The sequence below is a fragment of the Candoia aspera genome, chromosome 14, assembly GCF_035149785.1.
Source record: "Candoia aspera isolate rCanAsp1 chromosome 14, rCanAsp1.hap2, whole genome shotgun sequence".
Lineage (NCBI taxonomy): Eukaryota > Metazoa > Chordata > Lepidosauria > Squamata > Boidae > Candoia > Candoia aspera.
The window spans coordinates 2,996,284-3,023,574 of record NC_086166.1 but is presented as its reverse complement, the minus strand read 5'-3'; the positions used below and the strand labels follow the sequence as shown (position 1 = coordinate 3,023,574).

Sequence of the window (27,291 nt, the reverse complement as noted above, 5' to 3'; positions counted from 1 at the left end):
TGGTGCAATGGTCATAACTTCGAGGAAGAGCCGTAAGTACCTTGTTTTAGCCCCGTCGTATCTCCGAACCGTCATTAAATGAACAGTGGTTAAGTGAGGACTGGCTGTATTTTATCAAAAGGTGGACTGGTGAGGATGTTCTTAACTTGCCCCGCAGCCTCCCAGCTCAGCTTACTTTCTGGGCAGGACAGCATCTGTCCAAAGCGAACATTGGACTGCAGTTTTACTTTTGTTTTCTAAAAATATCTCGGGGATCTCGGTGGGAACTTGGAAAAGGTGCCTCCCCTACCCCCCCCCTTTTTTTTTTTTAATTTGGCCAATCTGCTAGTTAAGAGAAGTACATCCTAATCCAGTGGCATCCAGACTTTCTCAGATCCGGGGGCCGCCTGGCTAACGGAGCCTATTTATTTTTAAATTTTTTAAAGATTCACACTTTTAAAAGCAGCAGCAAGCGTGAAACCTTCAGCAGGATGGAAAATCACAGTAGAAATTCTGGCAGAACGTGCCTTGGCACTGTGGCGGCTGCCAGCTCAGGGTCCTCAACTAAGCTGATTCAGTGTCAGAATGAAAATTCACTGCAAATCCAATTTTGTGTCTAGCACGGTCTCCCTCTCTCTCTCTCTCTCTCTCCCTGTCTTTGCTCGGTTGTATCATCCCTAGCCAGTTTATCCAAGAATAATCATGCATAAAATTGGGTTCTTTCGTCTGTGTTCTGAAATCTTAGCGGAGGAAGTTGAGAGGGAAATATATCTCCTCTCTTTCTGAGAGTTTATGCGGCTGAAATCCTGGCGTTCATAATATTTAACAGAACCCTTACATGCTTCTCAGTGGCAAAGGTTCCATTCTCTTGTAACTAATTAATTAAAACAGAAAGAGGGACAGGGGCCTCGTTCTGTCGTGGTTATTAAATTAGTCATTTTTCACAGTAGATTTATAGCCTTCATGATTAGCTTTCCCACCTGACTGCGACAATGGAAAGAATCTATTTTACAGTCTATTAAATTGGTATATGGATGGCTTCAGATTGAACTGGAGCTTTCCTGGAGTACCTTAACGTATTGACAGATTTAAGGTACTTGTAGGGAACAGTTAGTGGGAGGGGAAGGATTTGATGTGGTACTTGTGGATAGAGCTTTGACGGTTCTCTTACAGAGAAGAAGAGAACCTTGGCAGGGGAAGAGCAGTTTTTGAGGCATGTGGATCTCTGTGTAAGGGAGCAGAGTCAGCAACTCACCTTGTAATAAAGATAATTTGGGTGTGGAACTTGAGAAGACCGGACTCCCATCAATGCATTGAGTTTTTTTATTCTCATATTCTGCCTTCCATGATGCCTGTTACGGAAGGCCTGAAGAGTGAGTTTTCATTCATGGATGCTGACAGTTCCCTATTATTTTGCATGTCTCTCCAAATAATTTTGGAATCTTAGAAGGTGCCCTTCTTATAACTATTTTGCATCTCTTTACGCCATGGCTACCTTGGAAGGCTAAATGTTAGCCGGCCTAGGACCAGGAGCTCCATTAAGGACCCATAGAAGCTGCTTTCTACCTACAGGTAGCCCTCACTTAATGACCACAATAGGGATCGGAAGACTGGTTGTTAAGCGGTGTGGTCATTAAGTGAGTCAACCCGTGACTAGACCTGATTTTATGAACATTTTAGGATGGCTGTTAAGCGAATTGTGAACACACGACTGTGGGGGTGGTGCGACGGTTTGCGACGGTTGTGAGTACAGGTCGTAAAACACTTTTTCCGAGGCCATCATAACTTCAGACCGTCGTTAAATGAACGGTTGTTAAACGAGGACTACCTGTATGTCAAAATAAGATGCAGATGCAAATGTAGACATTGTGTGCGAATCAACCAATACCATATTGCCAATCAAGCAAGGAAGCCTTTGGACATTGGGACAGATTGGCAACTGTGGTCCATTTTAAGGTGCTTTTCTTCTGCGCTCAGTGCAGAAAATAGCTCTGCTATTCCGTGTTCAAATTCCCTTGTTCCATTTTTAGTGCCAGGCTGTTGGAGAATGCACGGAGACAACTGCAGGAGGAATTGCTGAAGGTTCAAAGCCAGCTCCTCGAAGAGAAGAAAAAACGAGAGCAACACGAAACCATGGTTAAGTGCTTACAGAAACACATGCAACTTCTCGTCAAGGTAGGTCTTCTCAGCGACAAAACCAGGATGTGTGGCTTGCACTGTCCTTCTCTTCTTGGGAAATCCAAAAACTGGTTAAGTTGATGCTTCCTTATAGCCAGTTGCCAGATGTTCCAGGCCTGGAGATCCAGCCCAAAGGATTTCTGCACCCTGAACCAAGTGAGCGCCAGGTTTGACCTCTGCATGGTCTTCTAGTATAAAAAATAGTCGGTGTATAGCACGGCCTGGGAATATATGTGGGGAGCAGTGCCAGGTGCAGAAATACTGAGGGCTTCACAGGGAGGGCATTTCTCAGGCTGATCCATTAGTTTGTCGGGTTCTTAACTGGCAGCCCGTGTTGCACCCATGATTAACAAACACTCCTCACGTTTGGTATAAAAGCTTACAAAACCGCCCCTGGCATGGACATGCAACGGTGGAACGTTGCATACATACCTGGAGTCCGTCCCAGGGAGCATTGCGTGTTTACTCAGGTAAGTATTTACCTTTACTAAAGCCTGTGATGATCACACTAGCTTTCAGCTCCTCTTTCTTGGGAATCTTTCATGGATATTGGCTGCTGGAGGGCATTTACATTTGGGGAAACAGGATTATATTCCTAACCCCCACTGGGCTCTTGAATCAGAGATGGCGATGGAAAACCAAAACTTCCCTAAGATACTGTCATGAGTGAGGATGGCGAGCAGGGGGCTCCCATCCAGGCTGTAAAGCGCATGCGTAGCACTGAGGAATTGGTCAGCCATTCAAAGAGACACAGATCGGGCCCGCCTTAGCCTTTGGGGTTTATATGGCTGGGTTTTTCCCACGCTTCTTCAGTTTGTTAGGATTTTCCTGTTACGTAGCAGTAATAAAACACTAGAGACCTATTCCTTGTCTCAGCGTGGTTCCTGGCTGTTAGGACAGATACTACTAATATTCCAGAGCCAAATAGGTTGCAAGGATAAAATCTGGAGTGAAGACTCCATTGGGCTTACAAACTGAATGGGGCTGCTCATGATTGCCTACCTCCTCTTGTTCTCAGAAGTTCAAAGAAGATGTGGAGAGTCCCCAAAACGTTAAATAGCAACCGTAGGGGTAGAATGAAACTGATTGTGATCTGCTAAGGATCTGAGTATCAGCCATCTTACAATCTCTTACAGGCAGTCCTCACTTAACAACCATTCGTTTAATGACAGATCAGACTTACGACAATGCTGGAAAAAACTTACAACTGGTCCTCACACTTATGACCACTGCAGCATCCTCATGGTCACATGATCACGATTTGGGCGCTTGGCAACCAGTTCGCATTTATGACCATCACAGTGTCCTGTGGTCATGTGATCGCCTTTTTCTACCTTCCTGGCCTGCTTCTGGCAAGCAAAATCAGTGGGGAACTGTGTGATTCACTTAATGACCACATGGTTCACTTAAGACCCACAGTGATTCGCTTAATGACCGCTGCAAAAAAGGTCGTAAAATCAGGTCAAATTCGCTTAATGACTGCTTTGCTTAGCAACCGAAATTCCAGTCCCAATTGTGGTTGTTAAGCGAGGACTACCTGTATTATATGTTCTAACATCTCTGTATTGCCTATATTTCACTTTGCCTCCTAGGGGTAGATCTACTTAATGATTGCTTGGTTATTTATTTCTGAATTTGCGGCCGATTTATCCAGCAGAAGCTGAAAATATATATGTCTAACACAGTTGTCTTGGTGAAGCTTCCCCTAACCCAGGACAAAAGGTTTTGTTTTAATTAAACGAAAATGATCACATAGTTTAATATTAAATTGAGCAAATATATTGTCTGTTAAAAATAATAACTCTGCACTGAAAGCTTTATAACCGGACTGATATTTAGCGATCTAATTAGTATCTCCTACGGTAGACGCAGTTGCTGTTAAGTCTCACTGGAAACAGAGGAGGGGAGGGGAAGGCAAGGAGGTCGCAGAACGGAAAGCCTGGGGTGGTTTTGCAGATGGCGATGCAGCTCATGAACAGTTATTTTAAAAAACTAATTTCAGAGCCAGCAGCCGGTCAGTGGCCGCCAGTTCAGGTGGCCCTGTGCTTGGTCCGGCATCAGGACCAGCGTGAGTTTGAATGCCACTGGCCTGTCCAGATCGCACAGGAGTGATTGCCCCATGGTTGGTGAGGCTCCTAACCAGCGAGACGCCTTTACGACCATGGACTTCTCGGGGGTATTTTCATTATGGGAAAGAAGGTAAACAAGGCTAACCTGTGGTCCATTTGGTGCTCTTACGAGCTGGCAAGTTCTAAGGACATCGCCCGGCCAAGTTCTCCTTCCAAAAGAGAGCCTCCTTTCAAAACGACGGCTCGGTTACGGCTCAAACGCTGCAACGTATGTGTTCAGGATCCTTCAAAGAAGCTGATCTCCTTGTTGCACCTCTGACTGAGCACTTAAGAAAAGCCCTTACAGTGTGCAGCGGCAAGCTCCTATATTCCTCAGCCTCCCTTGGGAACTTCTTACACTTCCAAGCCTCTTTCCTGGGGTTGCTCAGGAGAATATGCCTCACTCTCAAGGTAATAGGATCACCTTGCTAGTTTAGGTTCTCCTGGAGGAAGCCATGGCCAACAGTGGACACTCCCAAGGCATTTCTGGGAGATCGTAGACAGGATGGAAATAGGTAGTGTTAGTTCTTCGTTGGAGCTGCAGGAAAACATTTGAATCTCTGTGTTCCCATTGACGCGGCTACTAGCCATTTCTCTTTCTTTGCCCCCACATCCCCACCCCACAGCGCTAATAGGTAGCTCAACCACACTTTGCAACGGTCAATAATCACATTGTCATTATGCCTTGTTTGTAGAAGCAGTTCACAATTTCTCCCTTTGAACTTTCTGGTCACCAGTGTCATCCTTTAAGGGAAAGAACGATGCTGCCTTTGAGCTATGAAACCCTAAAGCAGTTTGCAGCCCTTTTTAAAATACACTGTAGAAAATTGCCAAAACAGTGGCATGCAATTAATAGCGGAGCAAAATGAAATGAAAACAGTCACGGGGGAAAGCCGAGTGCGGTCCTGGGAGAAACAAGGACGGTTTACTGCTTGAGTGAAGGCTGCGACAGAGCGGAGCGACCGGCGTCTCAAGGAACACGTACGGCTCCTTGTCGTTCCTGACAACAATTTAGTTTCAAACATTAGTGCGTCCCTGGCTTTCCCCCCCTTTTTAAAAAGTTTTTGGTTGGTTTGGGGGTTTTTTTGCACAGAGTTTACCGTTTATGTTTGCTGAACAGGTTATAAAACAAAACAGGCCAAGTTTCTGAAGGCCGCTTTTATATGGTTAAGATAATTCTAGCTTGTTGTGAACCGTGCTGTGGTTAGGTATCCCCTCGGATAACAGTCCTGGCAATTTCTGTTGACATCCAAATGGTCTGTTTTGCATTTAGGGGAAGTTATGCTAAGTATGCAAGTGCAGTTAACAGCTTGTCAAGTTCCCGTAAGCCAAGCCAGTTAACGTTTTAGGATATTTATTTTGACAAATATGACCCCTCCCCCCCTTTTTTAAATTATTGTATGTCATAAGGGAAATGCCCAATTCTGATAGAATCTCTTTTGATGATTACATTTAGTGTCTCTTGCGCATTTCAGTGATGTGTTGTCATAACCCAGAAAGACAGTAAATTGCTTTTTATTGTACCGAGGTCAATTTTTGTTACACGTTTGTTGTGTGGCCTGGAATTAAACATGACACAATTTCTGCTGCGCTTCCTTCCAAACCAGGATCATGTACGTATTGATTGGCCATCTGTAGCAGTTTATTTGTGGGTTGGTTATCCAGAAGGCATCATCTCAGCTGTCAATATTTGTATGAATTATCCTTCCTGTGCCTAGAGCTGAAAACAGCATCGGAAGATTGAGTGCCGTGATAAAACTGTGGCTAATTCAGACTGCGGGTCCTACAAAGGAAACAGACCCGTGGGTCAATTTTTTCTCTCCAAGTAGACTCCACAGCCAATTCTGTCTTGGAAGGTGAAAATTCACCTGTCAGAATAGCTGGCATAGACTCTTGAGCAGGTCGCTGAAGCGTTTTTCTTAATACTGTTCAGCTACAAACTCAGCTGATATTTCAGCAAAGTGAAAAGGACCGCCCCACAATTTAGATTATAGAAAGATCGGGGTGGGGGGTAAAAAACTATTCCAGCTTACTAAAGCAGCTCAGTCCGTAGAAAGTCAGTATCTCACGCTGGTGCACTGTACTTCTTGGATGCAAACTGTGCAACTGAATGTCCCACGTTGATGACAACGTATATACACCAAAGAAGAAGCTGGACTATTTTTCATAAGGCACCACATTGAAGTAGAAGAAGTAGTGTAAGGCCTGGTTCCTTGAGGGACCCCTGTCTCCCACAGTATCTGCCTGGCCAACCCAATCTGGCAGGGTTGGCATGTTCCTTCGATTAAACAGTGCCGTGGATCGGAACCCCAGAAGTGCACCTTCTCTAGCAGCGCCTGCCCTCTGGGGGCGGAATGGTCCCAAAGACCTGGATCTTTGCCCAGGCCTTTGATGGAGATGGCTGAAGCCTTCTTCCCTTCTTTTTCTTTGTTCCCATCTGGGTTTGTCATCTCCCCCATCATCATCATCGTCATCATCTCCTCCTCCTCCTCCTCCTCCTCCTGTTGTTTTTGGGTTGTTTCTTAGTTTTTAAATGTTTCTAACGATTTGTAAACCGCCTGGAGTCACTGAGAGTTGGGCGGCATATACATTTAATAAATAATAAATAATAACTATTGCTAAGTGTTGGAGAGGATCAGTACTGAGAGCCACTCGCAAAAGGTAGGAGGGAGGTAGCAAAGGAAGCCAGGCCCTCATCCTTTGCTCCATACCGTAAGTCTTTTTGTCCGTTTTGAATCTTTCTGATAACTGTCAATGGGGAAAGCATTGGCAGCTGTATCCTTCCGCTATTAATTGCTCTCTTGATTTAATTTTAAATTCCCCTTGATGGTTTTCCAGTAGTTCCCGTACGTCGACCATTTCTCTTTGCTGTTTCTCTTCTCTGATGTGCTGCTTGAGCTGAGAACCATAAAGGTGTTTCTGGCCCAGCCTGGGTTTACATCTATTCCATATTCTCAGTACGCCCTCATCCTTGGTCTCCCAGTGACATTCTCATCCCTAGGCTTTTCTCCGCAGTCACAGGACTACAATCCCTTTCTTTTTAAACGCAACACCGTTCCTTGCTGACTTTGTGCCTTACTCGACTTGGGCGCGCCTCTGTCTCTTCAGGACAGCACAGGGCAAAAGCTAAGCACGGGGAGTCTGTTTCTTTGCAAATGACTTTATTTTCCCCAGACTAAATGTATCACTACTAAGGTTCATCCTTAATGTCTTTTTTCGTTTTCTGCCGTCTCCCAGTCTTGCTAATACTTTTTCTATTAAAGCCCTGATGACACTCGCTTTGCAGTCCAGATGTAATGTTCCTGTCGCTTTCTATTGAAGGAGAAGGACTTGGGCTGCTGAATGGTACATTCCCTCATTATATTCATCAGAAGACATTACCTGCCTGCTTGACATTTAGAAGCCTCTCGTTTGGGATGTGCAATTTTCCTTTCTGGGGTGCGGGGAGGGAGGAGACCTTTATTAAGCAACTCCAAGCCTAAGAGTTTAATTGTTACTGATAGCTAAGGGTATAATTACCTTGCTGAAATATCATGACTATATTAAGCAAATGGAAATTGGCTCCTGGAATTCAGCAAAGACAAACCCATTTTGATCGGGGGTGGGGGGCTGTTTGGAGAGAGCTTGTAATACCATTTTTGTAGCATGTCTTTAAGGAAAATGAGCCGCGAGACACGCATGGGTTGCGCTCCAAGAGGAAGCTGTTTGTCCTTTGAATTTACTTGCAAAGTTTACAAAGCTGAACGTAATTAGGGCCGTTCTTCAAAGAGAAAACAAGAGCCACACTGTTTCAGAGAAAGAGATGCCCAGAAAGTGGATCTGGAAACGGCCGTTTTCTCGCTTATTATATGGATAAGAAGCTGAGCTTGAGATTCACTTCATTAGTAAGAGGAAAAGCCATCGTTTACCCAATTAAGCCCATGTGACCTTTTTGGAGTTGTGCGAATGGAACACTTGAGCTAAGTCTATAAATCTGTTTGCTCAGGTTGCCGGGTGGTGTCTTATGTTAATAAGAGAGGCCTTGCCGATGGTGGTTGAAGATTGGAGCTTCAGAAGACCGTGTTACGGTGCTCTGCTTTCCTGGGTGCCTTCTAGAAACACCAGCAAATTTTCTTCTAAAACCACTTTGCATTTTCTGAGCTGCCCTGCCGTTGAAGTGGTCCAAGGGGAAAGAACCTGTAGAAGCAGGAAAAGATGGGGATGGGTTCTTCTCCAGTTTTCCCACCCGCACTCCGTATGGCCCTGATTCTTGGGAAACTGACCAAGGCAGACTTTCGAGGCATGCCTGGGAAGAGCATCTGTTTTCAAATGGATCCCGAAGCAGGGGATCCATACAAGTGGTGCCCTTTGGCCTTCTGGAACCCAACCAGAGAGCCCCCTGGAGAAGCAGAGGTCTGTATGGACAGCTGAAGCCAAGAGGTTGCCTGAAAGGCCCTGGTGGGACCGCCAGGGACCTTCTCATTTCTCTCCCTTTTTTAAAAAGCGCAGTGTCTTCTTTGCCCTCCAGCTGGCCCATTACCTGTTCACATCCGTTTCTGAGAAAAGGTGTTTCAATGCCGGAGTGATAGGAGCCATTTGTGGAGTATTAAATCAGAGTAAATACCCAAGCCCTCCTTGCAGGGTTTTGTGATCAAGGCCCTAAGTAGAGTTCTGCATCCCGAACACTTAATGGATTTTATCTCTCTCGAGCAAAAGGACAATAATATTTTGGTGTCTGACAATTAGAGCCACACCAAGGAGAGAGAGATTTATTTGACTTTCCTTATCTCCTGGGAGACGCTCTCTTCTAAGGCTCTAAAAGTGAGACTATTTTACACCCAGGGAAAAGAAGCTAGATTAATCCAGTGTTACGGCTGACAATTGCAGTGCTCCCAGATCAGGTAATTCGAAGTTAGAGTTTTCTCAGAGACCAGTAAGTCCCTTTATGGATCTGTTCCGCTTGGTGGCCCGTCATTGTGGAACGGTCACGCTTTAAGCGCCTCAGCCTTGAATTGTGGTGGCTGTGTGCTGGGATAAGGATGGATGTCAGCAGTGAAATGACTGAGAGGTGAGGCAATCAGGCCCGAGAGAGAAAGGGAAAAGAAAGGGGACGATGGCCAGACACATCCTTACAGGTAGTCCTCACTTAGCAAACATCAATTTAGTGACGGTTCAGACTTATGACGGTGCTGGAAAAATCGACTTGCGACCGGTCCTCACACTTACGATCATTGCAGCATCCCCACGGTCACATGATCATGATTTGGGTGCTTGGCGATTGATTCACATTTATGACTACCACAGTGTCCCGTGGTCATGTGATCGCCATTTTCTACCTTCCTGGCCTGCTTCTGGCAAGCAAAATCAGTGGGGAACTGCCGGATTTGGTTAATGATCATGTGGTTCACTTAAGACCCGCAGTGATTCGCTTAATGACCACTGCAAAAAAGGTGGTAAAATCAGGTCAAATTTGTTTAATGGCTGTTTTGCTTAGCAACTGGAATTCCGGTCCCAATTGTGGTTGTTAAGCGAGGACTACCTGTACCTAGTAAAGGGAAGGGATTCGTAAAATTGGGTCCGGTCATGTGGTGACTCACTTAATGACCGCACCACTTAACAATTTTCCCGTCCCTATTGTGTTTGTTAAGTGCAGGTAGAATTGACGAGCCACACTGTATTCCTGTGGGTGAAAACATATTATTCCGATTTAGCCCAGCGTTCCTCTTTATACAGAATATGTTTGGGAGCTCAGCACATCAACACCAGTGTATCCTTTGATTGAATTTAAATGGTGAATTGAGGTTAATTGAGCCCGTGAGATTGATATGTAATTAGTTATGATTTGTATTCTCAATTGCCATTCATCCGTATTAAGGGTTTTAAGGTTACGTTAGCCACCCCACGTCACTATTGCCGGTTTGGGTGACCTGATCCAACCGACCAATTCATACATTGCAGTAATCATAAAGTCCTTTACGTTAGGGCATTTTGTGTTCCCCTCGATATATTATTTATACAGGCACCATTTGTTTCTGAAACATGGCGTAGGACCGTATCTGAATCCAAGCTTTGTTACTGCCACCCCTGCAGAAGTTTTGTCACTGTGAGATCGGAGAGTTGGGCCCAAACTAGCGCACTTGATTTGTCACTTGTGCCCCTTTGCGATCAAGTCGCACTGATTCACTGAAACCAGTTTTGGGCAGCCATGATTCTTCAGCCACCTTAAGGATATTGATGTGAAGTCAGAGCGTAACACCCTTAAATTAAATGACTGCATTTTGGTTGGTGGGGGACCTCTGCTCTCTTTTGACTTCATCGTTCGACTTCTGGATTCATACGGTATCTTGTGATGCAATTTTAGGACACCTGCTTAAGAAACGAAAAAGAACAGCCGAAGAATTAAAGCCATTACAGCCACCACAAATTTCTCTCCGTTTCATTGTTGGGAAATGCCATTTTGCGACGTCACTACACCCATGTTGGACATGCTGTTGCATTATTGGTCTTGGAGAGCATCTTGTAACTCAGCAGCAGGGGAAGAAAAACTAATTTCAGGATTACAGCAGAAACAAAACACCTTTTAAAGTGCCCTGCTTTTCCACAGATGCCTGTGGAAGTGTGGTATGGAGAACAGATGCCTATGGCCTGCCTCCGACACCACTTGGAAGAAATTTGGAGACTGTGGCAAATGTCCCCTTTTTCTATTCAATGGATTTTAAAGCAGGAATTGGCATTTCCTGCCCAGTCAGAGCCTTTCCCTCCTTTCTCTGTTTATTTATTTGTTTGGATTTTAAGAGCTCCTGAACAAATATGGAAGCATCCTCTTCCTCTTTGAAAAAGTTGGATTTCAGGTTCCTCTTAAAAGAAGATTTATTTTTCTTCAACAGCCAGACTGATGTTAAGATATCATTTCTGCCTCTCCAAAGCATTTTTCTCAGAACAAGGTGGCTTCCATTTTTTTTTTTTTTGGTGGATTTCTGGAAGAACGGTGGGTCTATGGCCAACAGTGGGGCCTTCTGTCATCCTTTGAAGTCGACAGTTTATGCATGCCCCGCCGTTCCTTTGCGCTGTCTCATGGGAGCAGGCTCTGTTTCCAGGCCTCTAAAACATACCTGGGTACAACTGAGGTCACAAAAACAGCTGAAAAGGGCTATTTATCTGCAGGATACATGGATGGGAAGAAGACACAGCCACGCTCGGTTGATTTGCTGTCTCCGCACCTTGCTGGAGCAGCCGCGAGTGCTATAAATGGGCTTGTTTACCACCTATCATTCCGCTTGAGTCGCCTCTCCGTGCCAGTGCAGCAGGAGTTTCTGAAAGCAACACACACTCACCATCCCAGCTGACTTTTTCTCACCAGCCAATTTGTCAGTCTCCTTCCCATAACAAACTTAATCCAACAGCCGCTAACGCCGTCAAATGTGACTCCCATGGCTGTGACAGCACAAAGTCATACTAACAGCATCAGAAGTCATAATTTGGGAAATACAGCGCCGTTCCCAATCTCTTTCTCCAGGAAGTGCCTGATACCCTGGGAGCCCCTGGGCCAAGAGATACTGGCAAGGCCAGTATTCACCATGAGTGCCTTGCCCATTATAATGAGCTGTGAGGATAACCTTGGGAAACAGGAGGAAGAGCTGCAGAGTAGACAACATCAGAGAGGAGGTTCTCAGCCCACAGAAGGAACGGGGGTGGAGAAAGCATCTCCAAAAGGGACCCTCCCTAGTTTTCTGGAAAGTAAAGGCGCGGGAGGGGAGAAGGGCTTTCAGACTTGCAAGATTCTGTTACTGTAACCTTACAATAAAAGTAGGGTTAGTACAGGTAGTCCTCGCTTAATGACCACAATTGGGACTGTAATTTTGGTTGCTAAGTGAAGCGGTCATTAAGCGAATCCAGCCCAATTTTACGACCTTTTTTGCGGTGGTCGTTAAGCAAACTGCTGTGGGCATTAAGCGAACCAGATGATTGTTAAGCAAATCACATGGTTTCCCATAGATTTTGCTTGTCAGAAGCCAGCTAGGAAGGTCGAAAATGGCGATCACGTGACCATGTGACAGTGCGACAGTCATAAATGCGAACCGGTTGCCACGCACCCAAATCGTGATCATGTGACCGTGGGGACACTGTGGTGGTCATCAGTGTGAGGACCGGTTGTAAGTTGGTTTTTCCAGCACCGTTTGAAGTCCAAACTATCACTAAACAAATGGTTGTTAAGCGAGGACTGCCTGTACTCATGGTTTTGGTTTCCTGTCTGACCTACTCCTTTTGATCAGAAGAGTCTTGCAGAGTGCGAGGGTGTATTATCAAACGCAGTGGGGTTTCTGCAAGAATCAGCTGAGCGCAGAGTCAAGCCTGGCTTTTGGCGCAATGTCATCATCAATTGCCCCATCGCACCACCTAGAATGTTGCACCACCTAGAACCCGCAACGGCGGTTAATACAGTAGTGCATCCATCGTTAACTGTTAGTCCATCATTACATTGGATTACTTTGCATCCATTGAGACGCATCCCACAATTTAGGTAATAACTGAGGTTTATATTTCTTCTGCCCTATGAAGTAGATTACTACGTGAGAATTTAAGCCATAACTGCTGCTGTTTTTAAGGTAAAGCTTTACGCTTGCCTTGCAGACGGGGGTCCGTGGAGTGAGAGAGGGGTTCTCACCTAAGCTACGTGGCCGTTCAGTCCGAGAGTCAGCATATGAAATCCCTTCCATGCTTTGTTATGGCCTAAATCCATTCTCATTCTGAGAGTTTTTCAAACTAATTTTCCTAATGATCCAGTAAAACATATTGGAAATGGCTTATGGCCAGCTTTTATTTAAATGATGGTAATTGGGTGATTGTAGCCTCCCAATTATTTTGATATAGCTGTTTTATTTAACGTTCAATTGCATCTTTTGTTGGCTTCTTGGCTAACTTAAATCTTCCGTCCCTTTAGAGCTGTCAAATTAAAAGGTTTATCTGTTGCTCTAGCTTAATTTCACAAGGAGGTCTGTTACTTTGATCTTTTAATACCCTTGGTTTTGGTTCTGTAATGGAACACCCCAATAAGATAGCAATATATTTCCTGTTAAGGATTTTTCCCCCTCTTTAAAAAAGCAGATTGTTGTGTCCCAGATCCTAAGGGGGTAAAAAGGTGTTGTTCATGCAACATACTTAATCTAGTGATTAAGATGTTCTAGGTGTTCACAATACTTTGAACTATACATTTAACTGAACACACTACAGACAGTCCTCATTTAGCAACCACAAATGGGACCAGCAGCTCGTCGCTAAGTGAAACCATGACTGTGCTCACTTCAGCTTTCCTTTGCTCCACAGACCTGCAAAGGTTGTCAGTGCAAGGATTGGTCATAAAGTTGCTTTTTCATCAGCGTCGTAACTGCGAACAGCTGCTGTGGGAGGCAGTCGCTAAAGAGGACCACCTGTACTTCAGTTCATGCAGTATACTGGGACCAAGAAACCTAAACCAACTTAATACTAACCAACATGAGCATGTGGCGTGAATGTTACCTTTTGGTTTCTGCCTAACCAACCTTGCTAACTCTGTTGTGTGAAGACAGCCAAAGAGACACCCCTTCTCCCCCCAGCGTTTTGACAAGATGAGAGAGCAATGGGCCCAATTCCTCCTTCTGTAACAGGGTTTCTCAACCAGGGTTCCGTGACATCCATGGGTTCCTCAAGAGGTCGCTAGGGGTTTTACTTCACTAGGGGTATGACTTTACTTTACTCCGCCCGTACCTTAGTTAGGAAGCACAATTTATTCCTGCTCTTCATTTGTTGCTGTGGAATCCCATGCAAGGCCGTGCCGTCTTGATTAAAGCTCAACAGGAAGCAGGGGAGCCTTACACCGAAGGTGTTCTCACAGCAAATTACCGATATTTCCCTTCTACACGGAAAGCCATCTGTCCATCAGCAGATTCTGGCTGGCCTCCCCAGAAGCAGAGGAGAGCTTGGCTGGCATGCTGGCAAGGACAAAACTGCCCTCTTTGGCTTGGCGTTTTCTTCTTTCTCTGCCAGACTCGGCAAGAGGGTGGATAAGACCAGCTGGCAGTCAAGATTGGCATCGAATAGAAAAGAAACATCAAAACATTGTATCTGAGGTTGCTTTGTTCATTCCTTTTCCTCCTAATGCGGAGAAGATCTTGGGTAAACAAACACCCAACCAGATTGCAGTGTGGATTTACAGAGGATTAAAGTTAATTAAAGAGCGCTTACTGCTTCCATTTCCTTCTATCTGCCAGCTATTTACATGCTAATGTGTGGCCTGCCTGGGAGGATAGGACAGGTGTCAGCAATGGGCATATTCTCCTACCAGGGAGCAGTAAAAAAATTAATGAGATTATTTATTTAGACACACAGGCACACACACAAAATATAGATATTGCTTATTTTCAGGAGTGTGCGATCTGACCGAATATAATTCACACCATTAAGGTTGCATCTTGTGCTGCATAATAATTTCCTACATTATGCACGGTAATGTTTTAGTACATAAATAAGGAGAATGAAACAAAATGGGAAGAAATATTAATGCTAAGAAAAATGTCCATTTTCTCTCCTTCTCCCCTGGATTTTGTTGTTGTTGTTTAGTCGTTCAGTCGCTTCCGACTCTTCGTGACTTCGTGGACCAGCCCACACCAGAGCTTCCTGTCGGTCGTCGCCACCCCCAGCTCCCCCAGGGACGAGTCCGTCACCTCTAGAATGTCATCCATCCATCTTGCCCTTGGTCGGCCCCTCTTCCTTTTGCCCTCCACTCTCCCTAGCATCAGCATCTTCTCCAGGGTGTCCTGTCTTCTCATGATGTGGCCAAAGTACTTCAGTTTTGCCTTTAATATCTTTCCCTCCAGTGAGCAGTCTGGCTTTATTTTTTGGAGGATGGACTGGTTTGATCTCCTTGCAGTCCAAGGCACTCTCAGAATTTTCCTCCAACACCACAGTTCAAAAGCATCCATCTTCCTTCGCTCAGCCTTCCTTATGGTCCAGCTCTCGCAGCCATATGGTACTACAGGGAACACCATTGCTTTGACTATGCGGACCTTTGTTGTCAGCGTGATGTCTCTGCTCTTCACTATTTTATCGAGATTTGTCATTGCTCTTCTCCCAAGGATTAAGCGTCTTCTGATTTCCTGACTGCAGTCAGCATCTGCAGTAATCTTTGTGCCTAGAAATACAAAGTCTGTCACTGCCTCTGCGTTTTCTCCCTCTATTTGCCAGTTATCAATCAAGCTGGTTGCCATAATCTTGGTTTTTTTGAGGTTTAGCTGCAAGCCAGCTTTTGCACTTTCTTCTTTCACCTTCATCATAAGGCTCCTCAGTTCCTCTTCGCTTTCAGCCATCACAGTGGTATCATCTGCATATCTGAGTTTGTTAATGTTTCTTCCAGCGATTTGGACTCCAGCCTTGGATTCCTCAAGCCCAGCATGTCGCATGATGTGTTCTGCGTACAAGTTGAATAGGTAGGGTGAGAGTGTACAGCCCTGCCGTACTCCTTTCCCAATCTTAAACCAGTCCGTTGTTCCGTGGTCTGTTCTTACTGTTGCTACTTGGTCGTTATACAGATTCTTCAGGAGGCAGACAAGATGACTTGGTATCCCCATACCACTAAGAACTTGCCACAATTTGTTATGGTCCACACAGTCAAAGGCTTTAGAATAGTCAATAAAACAGAAATAGATGTTTTTCTGAAACTCCCTGGCTTTTTCCATTATCCAGCGGATATTGGCAATTTGGTCCCTAGTTCCTCTGCCTTTTCTAAACCCAGCCTGTACATCTGGCAATTCTCGCTCCATGAGTTGCTGAAGTCTACCTTGCAGGATCTTGAGCATTACCTTACTGGCATGTGAAATGAGTGCCATTGTTCGATAGTTTGAACATTCTTTAGTGTTTCCCTTTTTTGGTGTGGGGATATAAGTTGATTTTTTCCAGACTGATGGCCATTCTTGTGTTTTCCAAATTTGCTGGCATATAGCATGCATTACCCTGACAGCATCAGCTCGCAAGATTTTGAACAGTTCAGCTGGGATGCCGTCGTCTCCTGCTGCCTTGTTATTAGCAATGCTTCTTAAGGCCCACTCAACCTCACTCTTCAGGATGTCTGGCTCTAGCTCACTGACCACACCGTCAAAGCTATCCCCGATATTATTATCCTTCCTATACAGGTTTTCTGTATATTCTTGCCACCTTTTCTTGATCTCCTCTTCTTCTGTTAGGTCCTTGCCATCTTTGTTTTTGATCATACCCATTTTTGCCTGGAATTTACCTCCAATGTTTCTAATTTTCTGGAAGAGGTCTCTTGTCCTTCCTATTCTATTGTCTTCTTCCACTTCCGCGCATTGCTTGTTTAAAAATAATTCCTTATCTCTTCTGGCTAACCTCTGGAATTTTGCATTTAATTGGGCATATCTCCCCCTATCGCTGTTGCCTTTTGCTTTCCTTCTTTCTTGGGCTACTTCTAGTGTCTCAGCAGACAGCCATTTTGCCTTCTTGGTTTTCTCTTTCTTTGGGATGTATTTTGTTGCCGCCTCCTGAACAATGCTGCCAACTTCTGTCCATCATTCTTCCGGGACCCTATCTACTAAGTCCAGTCCCTTAAATCTATTCCTCACCTCCACTGCTGACGCCATCTTCGGCCTAGAATCATTATTAGATATTGCCCAGGAGAGGAAGAGAACAAAAGCACAAACAAAACAAGGCAGCATTTTTTTTCAGCTCTCCTGTCCAAGAGCATTAAAGACAGAATAACATGGCAATATTCAGTTTGTTTGGTTTTGCTTTAATAGTCTTGAGTAAGATTTATGCAGGTAGTTCTCTGCTTACAACCAGAACTGGGACCGGAACATCCGTTGCTGAGCAAGGCAGTGGTTAAGTGAGTCACACCCAATTTTACGACCTTTCTGCCGTGGTTGTTAAGCAAATCTGGCTTCCCCCATTGACTTTGCTTGTTGGAAGCCAACTGGGAAGGTTGCAAATGGCGATCATGTGACCCTGGGATGCTGCAGTGGTCGTAAGTGCGAGCACTAGTCACAAGTCACTTTCCCCAGCGCTGTCATAACTTCGAACAGTTGCTAAACAAATGGTTGTAAGGTCAGGGACTACCAGTTTATTATTCATGGTGAATAGGGACAAAACAGAACACATTTTTTTCTCAATTCCTCTTCAACTGAAAAAAGAAATGGTCTGTTTTGTCGTTATTCACCATGGGAGGAGAGTGCCACTATCAGCCTGGGGAGAAGACAGCTGCCCTGAGAAGGTCTGTGGTTCAGTGTGATGATTTTGGATGCTTGAGATCCTATATTCTGCTCCTTGTTTGCATCTCTTATAGGATGAGGAAGATTCAGATCTGTTGGTAATGCTACTCCAAATGCTGGATGAGAACGCCAGCTCCAATGGGCTGGGGAAGGCAGACAACAGAGAATCAGCAGAAGCATCAGTTACCAGGACGTTTAGCTGATTTCTTGATCCTTCTGGTCTCAGGTTGATTTCTTGTGATTTCTTGCCATCTTGAATTTCATTTAACTGCCTTGTTGCCACAGGCGACTCGCAGCACATTCATGGAACTCCCTGTAGGCAAGTGAGCAAGATAGCAAGAAAATGCAGATTAAATCTCCTTTGCCTTGGCAGTTTCTTTTGTGATTATGCAGGAGAAGGAATGGTGGAGGACAGCTCAGCTGCGTTTCTCCTTCCCCAGCTCGTTGTGCGTTACTTTTGCAAAAATGTTTACAGTTTTGCCTTTTGTTCAAAGCCAGTTTCTTGAGATGAGCTCCTGTGGGAAAGCAGTCTCTTGTTTATGTAGACCATGTTTGGCTTTGATAAGTTTTTGGAGATGTGTAATGATTGTCCACTTCCTTAGCTGGACAGGTGGTTCCGTGATTTAGGAAAGATCTTACTGAGGAGTCCTTGGTGTTCTCTGAGCTTGGTTGTCGGCTTGCAAACATTGCATTACCCGACTCGGTAATGAACATCAGGAGTGCACCAGAACACCAAGGACTGCACAGTTCAACCCTGAGCTACATAAAGGTAAAGGTAAAGGTTTCCCTTGACGTAAAGTCCAGTCGTGTCCGACTCTAGGGGGCGGTGCTCATCTCCGTTTCAAAGCCTTGGAGCCGGCGTTGTCCATAGGACACTTCCGGGTCATGTGGCCAGCATGACTCACAGAACGCCGTTACCTTCCCGCCGAAGCGGTACCTATTGATCTACTCACATTTGCATGTTTTCGAACTGCTTGGTGTGCAGGAGCTGGGACGAGCAACGGGAGCTCACCCCGCCGCGCAGTTTCGAACCGCCGACCTTCCGATCAGCAGCTCAGCGGTTTAACCCGCAGCGCCACCGCGTCCATTCTCTTAAAACCTTATTGAATTATATGAGGGTACTGCCCTGGTGGGACAGCGCATCACAAGAAGCGAGGGAATGTGTGAATTGCCTTGTTTCAATACATGGTGGAACAATGGTGTATTTTCTTAGGCCCAAGATGTTAACTGGCTTAGTATTTTCCCAGCATCCTAACAAACAGGTGGAGATGGAGACAGGGAATTCTTTGTGGTTCTCCTTTATTAATCTCCAGCATGTAGCATTTTGGTATGTACGAATGTGACCTTTGGTGATCTTCTGTGCACTCTGCAGAAAGGAATACTATCACCTCCCTTCTTCTGGATTAGTTCCTTTAATTACTGTATTCAGAGCTGAACGTAAGCTGAAGACTTCTCTTCTGCGTAGGACTGGGCTTGAGACTTCCATGTAGGGCTGGACTCTCTCTTAACTTCGCTCAACTGGAGGAGAAGGACCATTACTAGTGTGAGCCACGTCTACATCGTCGATTAGTGCACGTCCACTGAAATATGTTCATTTTTAGATGCTTACGGTGATACAAACATTTCCTCTGGAAGGCTTTCAGAACTGGAAAGTCAACTTGTAAAGGAGGCAGACATACAGCCTGGGAAAAAAAGATTTGTTTTTCTAGTTAAGATAAGGTTGCAAACTGCCACTTGAAAACTCCCAATTCCGTTTGTTTAAATTAAAAAAAGAGAAGACGTTGCGTGGAGAAAGAGCGCAAAGGAACAGTGGGAATTTGGTTCATGTTCTGCTCTTGGGGTTGCAATATTAAATTCTCTGCCTTCTGAGTGGGGCTTAATGCCTTGAGAACAGCCAGTCTGAGGTGGGATTCCTTCCGGCTGCAATTCTGTGGGGGATAAACCTGATCCCCGGTGTTTGATCTACGCTAGAGACGCAAGTCTGCTAAGGAAGCAGGTTTTGGAGTGTTTACAGGTTGAATTTATTTTGGAGAAGGATCTGTATTTTAACTGCCTGAAGGGAGTTTAAACTATATTGATGGAAGCAGGGAGGGGAATATATCGCAATGGTCAGGATGGAAATATAGGTGCATACAGAGGCTGTGTGGGGGGTCTTTAATGAACTGATTCGGAGACTTTTGAGAGGGCATCAAAAGGTAAAAATGCTCTTGAGTCATGCTTGCTTTCTGTTGACCACACCTTTGAATTTTTCTTGGCGGTAAAGGGGTTTATATGGTAAAGACAGTAGTTTGTGCCCAGAAAGCTACTGGAATCCAATGCCGATCCCACCAAGCCAGCATTTTACGGCTGAGATGGCTCATAGTTGAAAGAGGACGTGATATCTGGAGGGCTGTAGGACTAGGGCTAATGGGATGAAACTTCAAGGCCGTAGATACAGATTAAAGATTGGGAAGAACGTCTTGACGGTAAAAGCTGTCAAGCCGTGGAGGAGGAAACAAGGAGAAGGAGAAGGAGAAGAAGAAGAAGAAGAAGAAGAAGAAGAAGAAGAAGAAGAAGAAGAAGAAGTAGTAGTAGTAGTAGTAGTAATTTATTTTTCAGCCGAAAGGCCCAAAAAAGTAGTAGGTAACTGCAGGGAGTGGTTTCTTTTCCTTCATTGGACATCTTCAAATAGAGATGGGTAGTCATCTAATGGAGATGGTGTAGCGGATCCTGCAGCGTGTGGGCGTTGGACTGTCCCTTCCCACTCTATGATTCTTTGAACTCCATTGTGCGTGTGGGAAAGAGAGCTAGCCAAGTCTAAAATTTTAATTTTGTGAATGCAGTTTTGGTTTGGACATTATTAGGGGAAAAGGCAGCTCCTTCTATCGTGTGAGACGTCTAGGCTATTTATGACAAATCCCAACAGTTTGGTTGATGGGCCAAACTAAGCCAAAAGGAGGCAAAACACAACTGGATGCATCAACACGCTCATCATCAGCTGGGATCTGCAGCTCTCCCTGGGCGCTTTTGGTTTCTATCAAAGCTAAATGCTCTCTCTCCTGACCATTTGTGGCCTCATGTTGCCCTGGGAGAACATCTTCTGCAGCAGATGAATTCCAGATGAAACAAAGTCAACTGTCTGTTGAGTATAGTGGGGGTTGTGGCAGGCCTGTTGTCGGGTTGGGGCCGATGAAGGGAGCACCATTCATTCTTTCTCCACCTTCCCTGCAGGAGAGATTTTTTGAGAGCCAAACCTTGGCTGCAAATTTAAAGTTTTAATAAACTTTCTCCAGCTAGGGTTTTAAAGCTTATCGCAAAATACATATTTAGAGTGCTGCCATGGTAAGTGATTTTGTGGGGGGCCAAGACGTACAGCTGAAAATAGGATATTTCTGCATGCCTGCTCCAAGGTGCAGGGAGAGTTTTCGAAAGAGGATGGCTTGTCAAGGCAGAGGGTGTGCAAGGCCAGAATTACTAATTAACAGGCGGACTTGCGACTCCGGGGCTGCTGCCAGAGATGGATTTTGTTTGTATCAGGTTGCTGGGATGAATCAGTGAGGTAGGCAGGAAGAGTTAAGTCGGGGCAGAGAGAGGGGAGGAAGGAGATGCTGCTGATGCTGTAGAAAGCAGCTAGAAAGGTCTGTCTGGGGCAAGGACAGGTGCTGCTTCGGATTGAAAGATGGTGGCCCACCAGCATAGTAAAAAGAAAATTCTTCTAGAAGGAGGATTGCAAAAAGGCAGGGCCGAAGTTACAGGGCAGTTTGGTCTGTGTTTAGGCAGCCGTGGGGTTTTCTAAACCAAGGCTTTGGAGTTCTAACCTTGCACAAGCCAAACCAGACAGCAAGCAGCGTGGGATGCAGCACAGAGTGCAGCCCTGGGATGAAATAAAACAGGACACACTTCTGTTTGATTTTAAAACTGAGGAAACTGCCCTTCTGAACCAAGTTTCCCCAGGATCACCTGCAACCTCATCCGTGTCTCGAATATTTTGCATTTCTGGGCCGGAGTCAGAGGGATGGTGGGCCTACCTGTGACAGACAACCAGGCAAGAGCTCTTTCCATGTTTCTGGAATGCCTCCTGGTCTTAGAAGAAGCCACCTTCCCTAGCTGGGTGTCCCCCAGATGGGGCTGGATAGGTCGGGGATGAAGGGAGTTTTATTCTGGCATGGATTTGGATGGTGGGGAAGACAGGAGAGATTGGATCCTGTCTTTAGGATGTCCCTGTGGGCCAAAGAGTTGACTGGAGCTATCCTAGATGAAGTCGTAATTTCTTAAAAGTAATGTGAAGCACCAAATGTCAGGAAAGAAGGAATGAGAGAAGGGTCAGTTCCTGGCCTGAGCGGGGAATGGTAAACAGGTATCAGCCAGGTATAAACAGAGCTTGCCACAAATCCGCTGGATAGCAGGACTTGCAAGAAGTTGTAACCCATTCCAAATAATTAATTTGAAATATGTGAATGGCAAAGGGAAAATTTAGTGTATCTGTTTCAGATACAGTTGAAAAGACTTGGTAATTTATTATCCAGAGACTCCATTTGTGTTTCATTCTACCAGCAGTTAATTGTAGGCAGAATGATTTCCTGGCATATTAAATGCTCAGAGATTCTTGGGTGGTTCTTGGGTATGATAAGAAAAGTCTTTTGCCAGGAGAGGTGGCCTGATGGTCTGAGAAAAATAAAATTATACCTCCTCACTTTCCTTTTCAGACTTTCCAAGGAAAAGGCAAGGCAGCCTGAAAATTTTGTGTGGGTGTGTATCTTCAGTATTGGTTAATAAGAGGTACAGGTAGTCCTTGCTTAACAACCACAACTGGGACCAGAATATCAGTTGTTAAGTGAAGCAGTCATTAAATGAATCCAAACCGATTTTACGACCTTTTTTGCAGCAGTTAAGCGAATCACTGTGGGCATTAAGCGAACCACATGGTTGTTAAGTGAATCACGTGGTCCCCCATTGATTTTGCTTGCCAGAAGCCAGCCGGGAAGGTCAAAAATGGTGATCACGTGACTACGGGATGCTGTGATGGTCATAAACTCATCTCCCAGGGTTGTTGTGGGGAAAATAGGAGGAAGGAATATTAGGTACGTTCGCTGCCTTGAGTTATTTATAAAAATAATAAAGGCGGGATAAAAAAAAAAATCTAAAAATGAAATAAATAATAAAATAAATGTGAACCGGTTGCCAAACACCCAAATCATGCTCACATGACTGGGGGGGACGCTGCAACGGTTATAAGTGTGAGGATCAGTCATAAGTCAGTTTTTCAGAACAGTCATAAGTCTGAACCATCACTAAACAAATGGTTGTTAAGCGAGGACTACCTGTATAGGAACAGTTGTAAACAATTTTAAAGGAATACGTTTCGTGTGGGTCATAGAAGAAAAAAATACTTAGAAATGCAAGACTACTCTATTGCTTTAGCTTTTATTTATATTGTCTATATTTTCCCCAATGGGAGGCCCTTAAAACAAAAGAGGAGAAATGAAAATGAGGGAACAAGTACTAGTGCTTCGGATGATGCTTGAAAATGTTTCATTTGTATTACATTACCAATATAGAATGACAGAACAGACAACGTATAAGCGGATTTGTGATGTAGACTGATTTAAGTTCTGCTCTTTTCTATCTCTCAAACTGTGCACTTAACGTCTTGTGGAACGCCAATTATTTTTTTTCTGCCTCTTTAAAGTGGAATCCTTATATTTTTAGCTCCCTGAAGGTAGATTAATCTGAATTAATGTGATGCAGCCCCAAATATTTTGACTCTGTGGGAAGATTCCTCCTGGGTGACTGGCATCTGGCCGGTGAGCCACTTCAAAACGGTCTCATGTTGCTTTCTCCTCCGGGGATTGAACTAGGTGACTGCAACATCTGGCAAGGAATTGGTGCCCATCTGTCCCCTTCCCCAGAATTGTTTTCCCCGCATGAACTGAAGAGAATCATGCCACATGCCAACTGCTGAGACGCTAGAACGTATTTCCTGCTAAGGCCCCCCAAAGTTCTCTCTTCTCGGTCTATTCCATGATGCCATTTCATGTTCAGTAGTCATCCAGAGCGGAGACCCTTCCTTCACAAGGGAATAGTCTTTAGTTCATTCCATAGCTGATGCATGCTAGCCAACTTCAGGCAGCTTATGACATAATATTAGTAAAATATTCAGTGTGAATACTCTCTAAAAGCCAACTTACAGGGAGGAAGCAATTTCGAAGGTTAGTGCAATGGCCAGGCAGCGAGCAGAGGTTTTGCGGATCACCTTAAAACACGCTCAGGTCTGTATGGATGCAGACATCTTTCGGATAAACCGAACCCACTTGAGAGCCTTGTGCTCAAAAGTACAGGTGGTCCTTGCTTAATGACCACAACTGGGACTGGAATTTCTGTTGCTAAGCAAATCTGACCCGATTTTACGACCTTCTTCGCAGCAGCCGTTAAGCAAGTCGCCGCAGGCATTAAATAAACCACACGGCCATTAAGTGACTCACACACTTTCCCATTGAATTTGCTTGCCAGAAGCTGGCTGGGAAGGTTGAAAGTGGCGATCACATGAGCACGGCACCCTACAGTGGTCATAAATGCGAACCGGTCATCAGGTGCCCAAATTGTGATCACATGACTGTGAGGATGCTGCAATGGTCGTAAGTGTGAGAACCGGTTGTAAGTCGGTTTTTCCAGCACCATCATAAGTCTGAACTGTCACTAAATGAATGGTTGTTAAGTGAGGACTACCTGTAGGACTTTGAAAAGGTCCTGAAAATATGCTGCTGATCAACAGAATTACTTCAGGGCTCCTGTAAATATAATGGGATAAACTTGTTGGCTGCAATTTTGTCGCCCTTTTTCATTGGACATCTGGTGAAAGGAGAAAAGTACTAGCTCTACCACTTATTTAAGGAACATTGTTTGTTTCTCATTATGTTCAACAGTCCACGAACATAAATCACAGTTTGGGAGGTGCCCCACAAACAGTAGCACAAGCTGTGGCTAAGTCATCTGAAGTTTCCCTGGATTTTTAGAATGATTTAGAACATGTGCTGCAAGTTTTTGGAAACTGGAAGGAGATGAGGTATTCCTTGGACCACATTTCAGGTAATCCCAGCCCCCTAAAAAGAGACTGGGTCATTGTAGCTCCTCCAGTCACCAGGTGCATCAGAGAAGCATGGCTTGTACCACAACTTCCTTCTTGCTTTGCCTCCCCAGTGGCCGCCAGCCACTAGCCCATGTATGTTTCAGTGTTCATCTGTCCCAGTTTGCAGCAACAGCATCATTAGTGAAATAATGTGACTGCAGTAATTAGTGTGGGATTTGCATACAGGGCTGCCTTATTTCATCGTGGCAGCCCGTTCTCTTTCATCTGCCCTGGCCATCTGCTTTATTTCTTAACTAAAAGTTGTGTGTTTCGTAGGAGATTCATTAAGAGCGCTCGCTCAAGAGGGAGAGGAACGCTGTGGCCCCCTCGCAAGTTAAGATTGCTGAAGTCTGCCTCCGGATTGTACCCTGGAGTCATGTTTAGCCCTGCTTTAGTGACATTTGGGGACGGATGGTGTTGGGTTCTGCAGCAGCCTTGAGAATGAGCTTTTAAATCAAAGAACGCCTCAGGCCCTATCATTCTGAATTAACGTACGGAAGCCATCTTGAAATGCAGCATCGTTAAGTGGTGGGGGCATCTACCACTGAGCTTCTTAAAACTGACCATGAGAACTAGCTAATATGATTCTGTTGATTTAAAGCAGTTTGATTTTGGGGTGCTTTTGGGGAACCTGGAAGGGCTAATTCGTGCTTAGTGTGATTCGCTTAACGGCCATGTGGTTCGCTTAATGCCAACTGTGATTCGCTTAATGACCACCGCAAAAAGGTCGTAAAATTGGATCAGATTCGTTTAATGACTGCTTCGCTTAGCAACCAAAATTCCGGCCCCAGTTGTGATCATTAAGCAAGAACTACTTGTATCTTCCATGCTACTATAAAATCATAACTCTCTGCCTTTGTTTGCCACTCTGCTGGCCAGGATAAATTCCACAGTAAAACAGGTTAAACCCAAAGCTGTATTTACTTTTATTAGAAATGTCAATCTTAATCAATCGGTCAAGTGATTACTGATTTGCATCCAGAAATCCATTCAGAAATACCTCTTTACAGCTTTGCCTTTGCATGATGATGTCTTGATCATGTTTAAAGACTGGACTAGAGTTGAGACCTTCCCCGTAGAGCCTTTCGATCTGGTTTCTCTGAGTTCCGGAATACGAAGAGAGGTTCCTCCCTGCTCGGGTAATCCTTTCACCCCCATTCCTTCTTGGTTTCGGCCACCCAAGGGCTATGTAATAAAGACACCTGATGGTTTTTGATGAGTATTCTTGTCTGTCCTGCCGAGTATGAGGAAAATCTGGCCTGCAACATGCTGGATGTTGTTGCTGATGTCCTGAATGTCTGGCCGGCAGTGGACTGGTTGGTTGAGGGTCCCTTGTTTCTGTAATCCTGAGGTTGCAGGCAAGGAGCCAGCTGAAACCAGGAGGATTATTTTAGAGGCAGCAATCTGAAAAGCAGCGGTAGGAATGCCTCTCTTTCCACATCAGCCGTTGCTGGGGTGCCTGGCCTCTACCGGCCAGGCCTAATGAAGTACGGTTGCAAAGATGGTCCATGGGGAATGAGGCTCGTATGTTCTTCCCCAAGATCACAATGATAATTTCCTCTCCAGCATAGTATTAAGTTCACTGTGGTGGTTTTACACGGAGGGGGAAATCTAGTCTCTCATCTGGCTTGCTTCTGTTGAACAGCCACGAAGGGCTGGCTTGATAGAGGAACAGAAACAAGCAGGATGCTGCATCCTGTGTATTCCCTCTGTATTACTTTTTGGAGAAATAAACTTGGAAAGTCTTCATTGTTAATTTAGAACTTGCTTGTATACTCTTACAGGTAGTCCTCGCTTAACAACAATTCATTTAGTGATGGTTTGGACTTACGACAGTACTGAAAACACTGACTTACCACCAGTCCTCACACTTACGACCGTTGCAGCATCTCCATGGTCACGTGATCATGATTTGGGCGCTTGGCGAGTGGTTCACATTTATGGCTGTTGCAGTGTCACTTGATCTCCATTTTCAACCTTCCAGGCCTGCTTCTGGCAAGCAAAATCAATGCGGAACCGCATGATTTACTTAACGAGCACATGGTTCGCTTACCACCCATGGTGAATCGCTTAACAACCGTCGCAAAAATGGTCGTAAAATTGGGTCAGATTTGCTTAATGACTGCTTCGCTTAGCACCAAAATTCCGGTCCTAATTGTGGTCGTTAAGTGAGGACTACCTGAATGTGGTTGCAAAGCTCGAGTTTCGCCCCAGGAAGGTTCTCATTTCAACATGGCATTGCATCAGTGTCAGTATTGCCACTGAATTGACTATTTGATTACTAATAAATGTGGCTACTGACATTTCCCTCCATTTCTGTTTGTGCCGTTGGTTGATGCCAAAATCGGTCCACCCTGAAGTAACAACTTCATTCATAAGGGCAATGCTGGTTGGCTCTAATTTCAAACTCTCCAAGTGCTTGTCTGAGAACCATCTTTAAGTGCTGAATTAAGGAGGCAGATTTGCTCTTGATGGGTGTTTTGCTGCTTGACTTTGTCCACGTTCAGTTCACGAATAATATTTAGTCAAAAACCACAGTTGCTGTGCTGGGTTCACATGCCACAGTCAGTTAAAAAGATAAGTTGTGCTGCAGTTTTACGTTACATTGTACGTGTGGTGTGAACTGAGCCACTGAGTATAACTTTCTAATCAGTATCTGAATAATGGACTGGCAAGGGAAACCTTCGTT

General features: G+C 44.8%; 1 protein-coding gene across 1 annotated transcript in view; it reads left to right on the top strand.

Annotated features, from left to right (window-relative positions):
• The window catches only part of MAD1L1 (mitotic arrest deficient 1 like 1), a 352,928-nt gene that overhangs the window by 90,402 nt on the left and 235,235 nt on the right, over nucleotides 1–27,291 (top strand). The window contains exon 11 of the mRNA XM_063315196.1: nucleotides 2,010–2,154. Coding sequence (XP_063171266.1) covers nucleotides 2,010–2,154 — 145 coding nt within the window. The remainder of the gene's footprint in view (nucleotides 1–2,009; nucleotides 2,155–27,291) is intronic.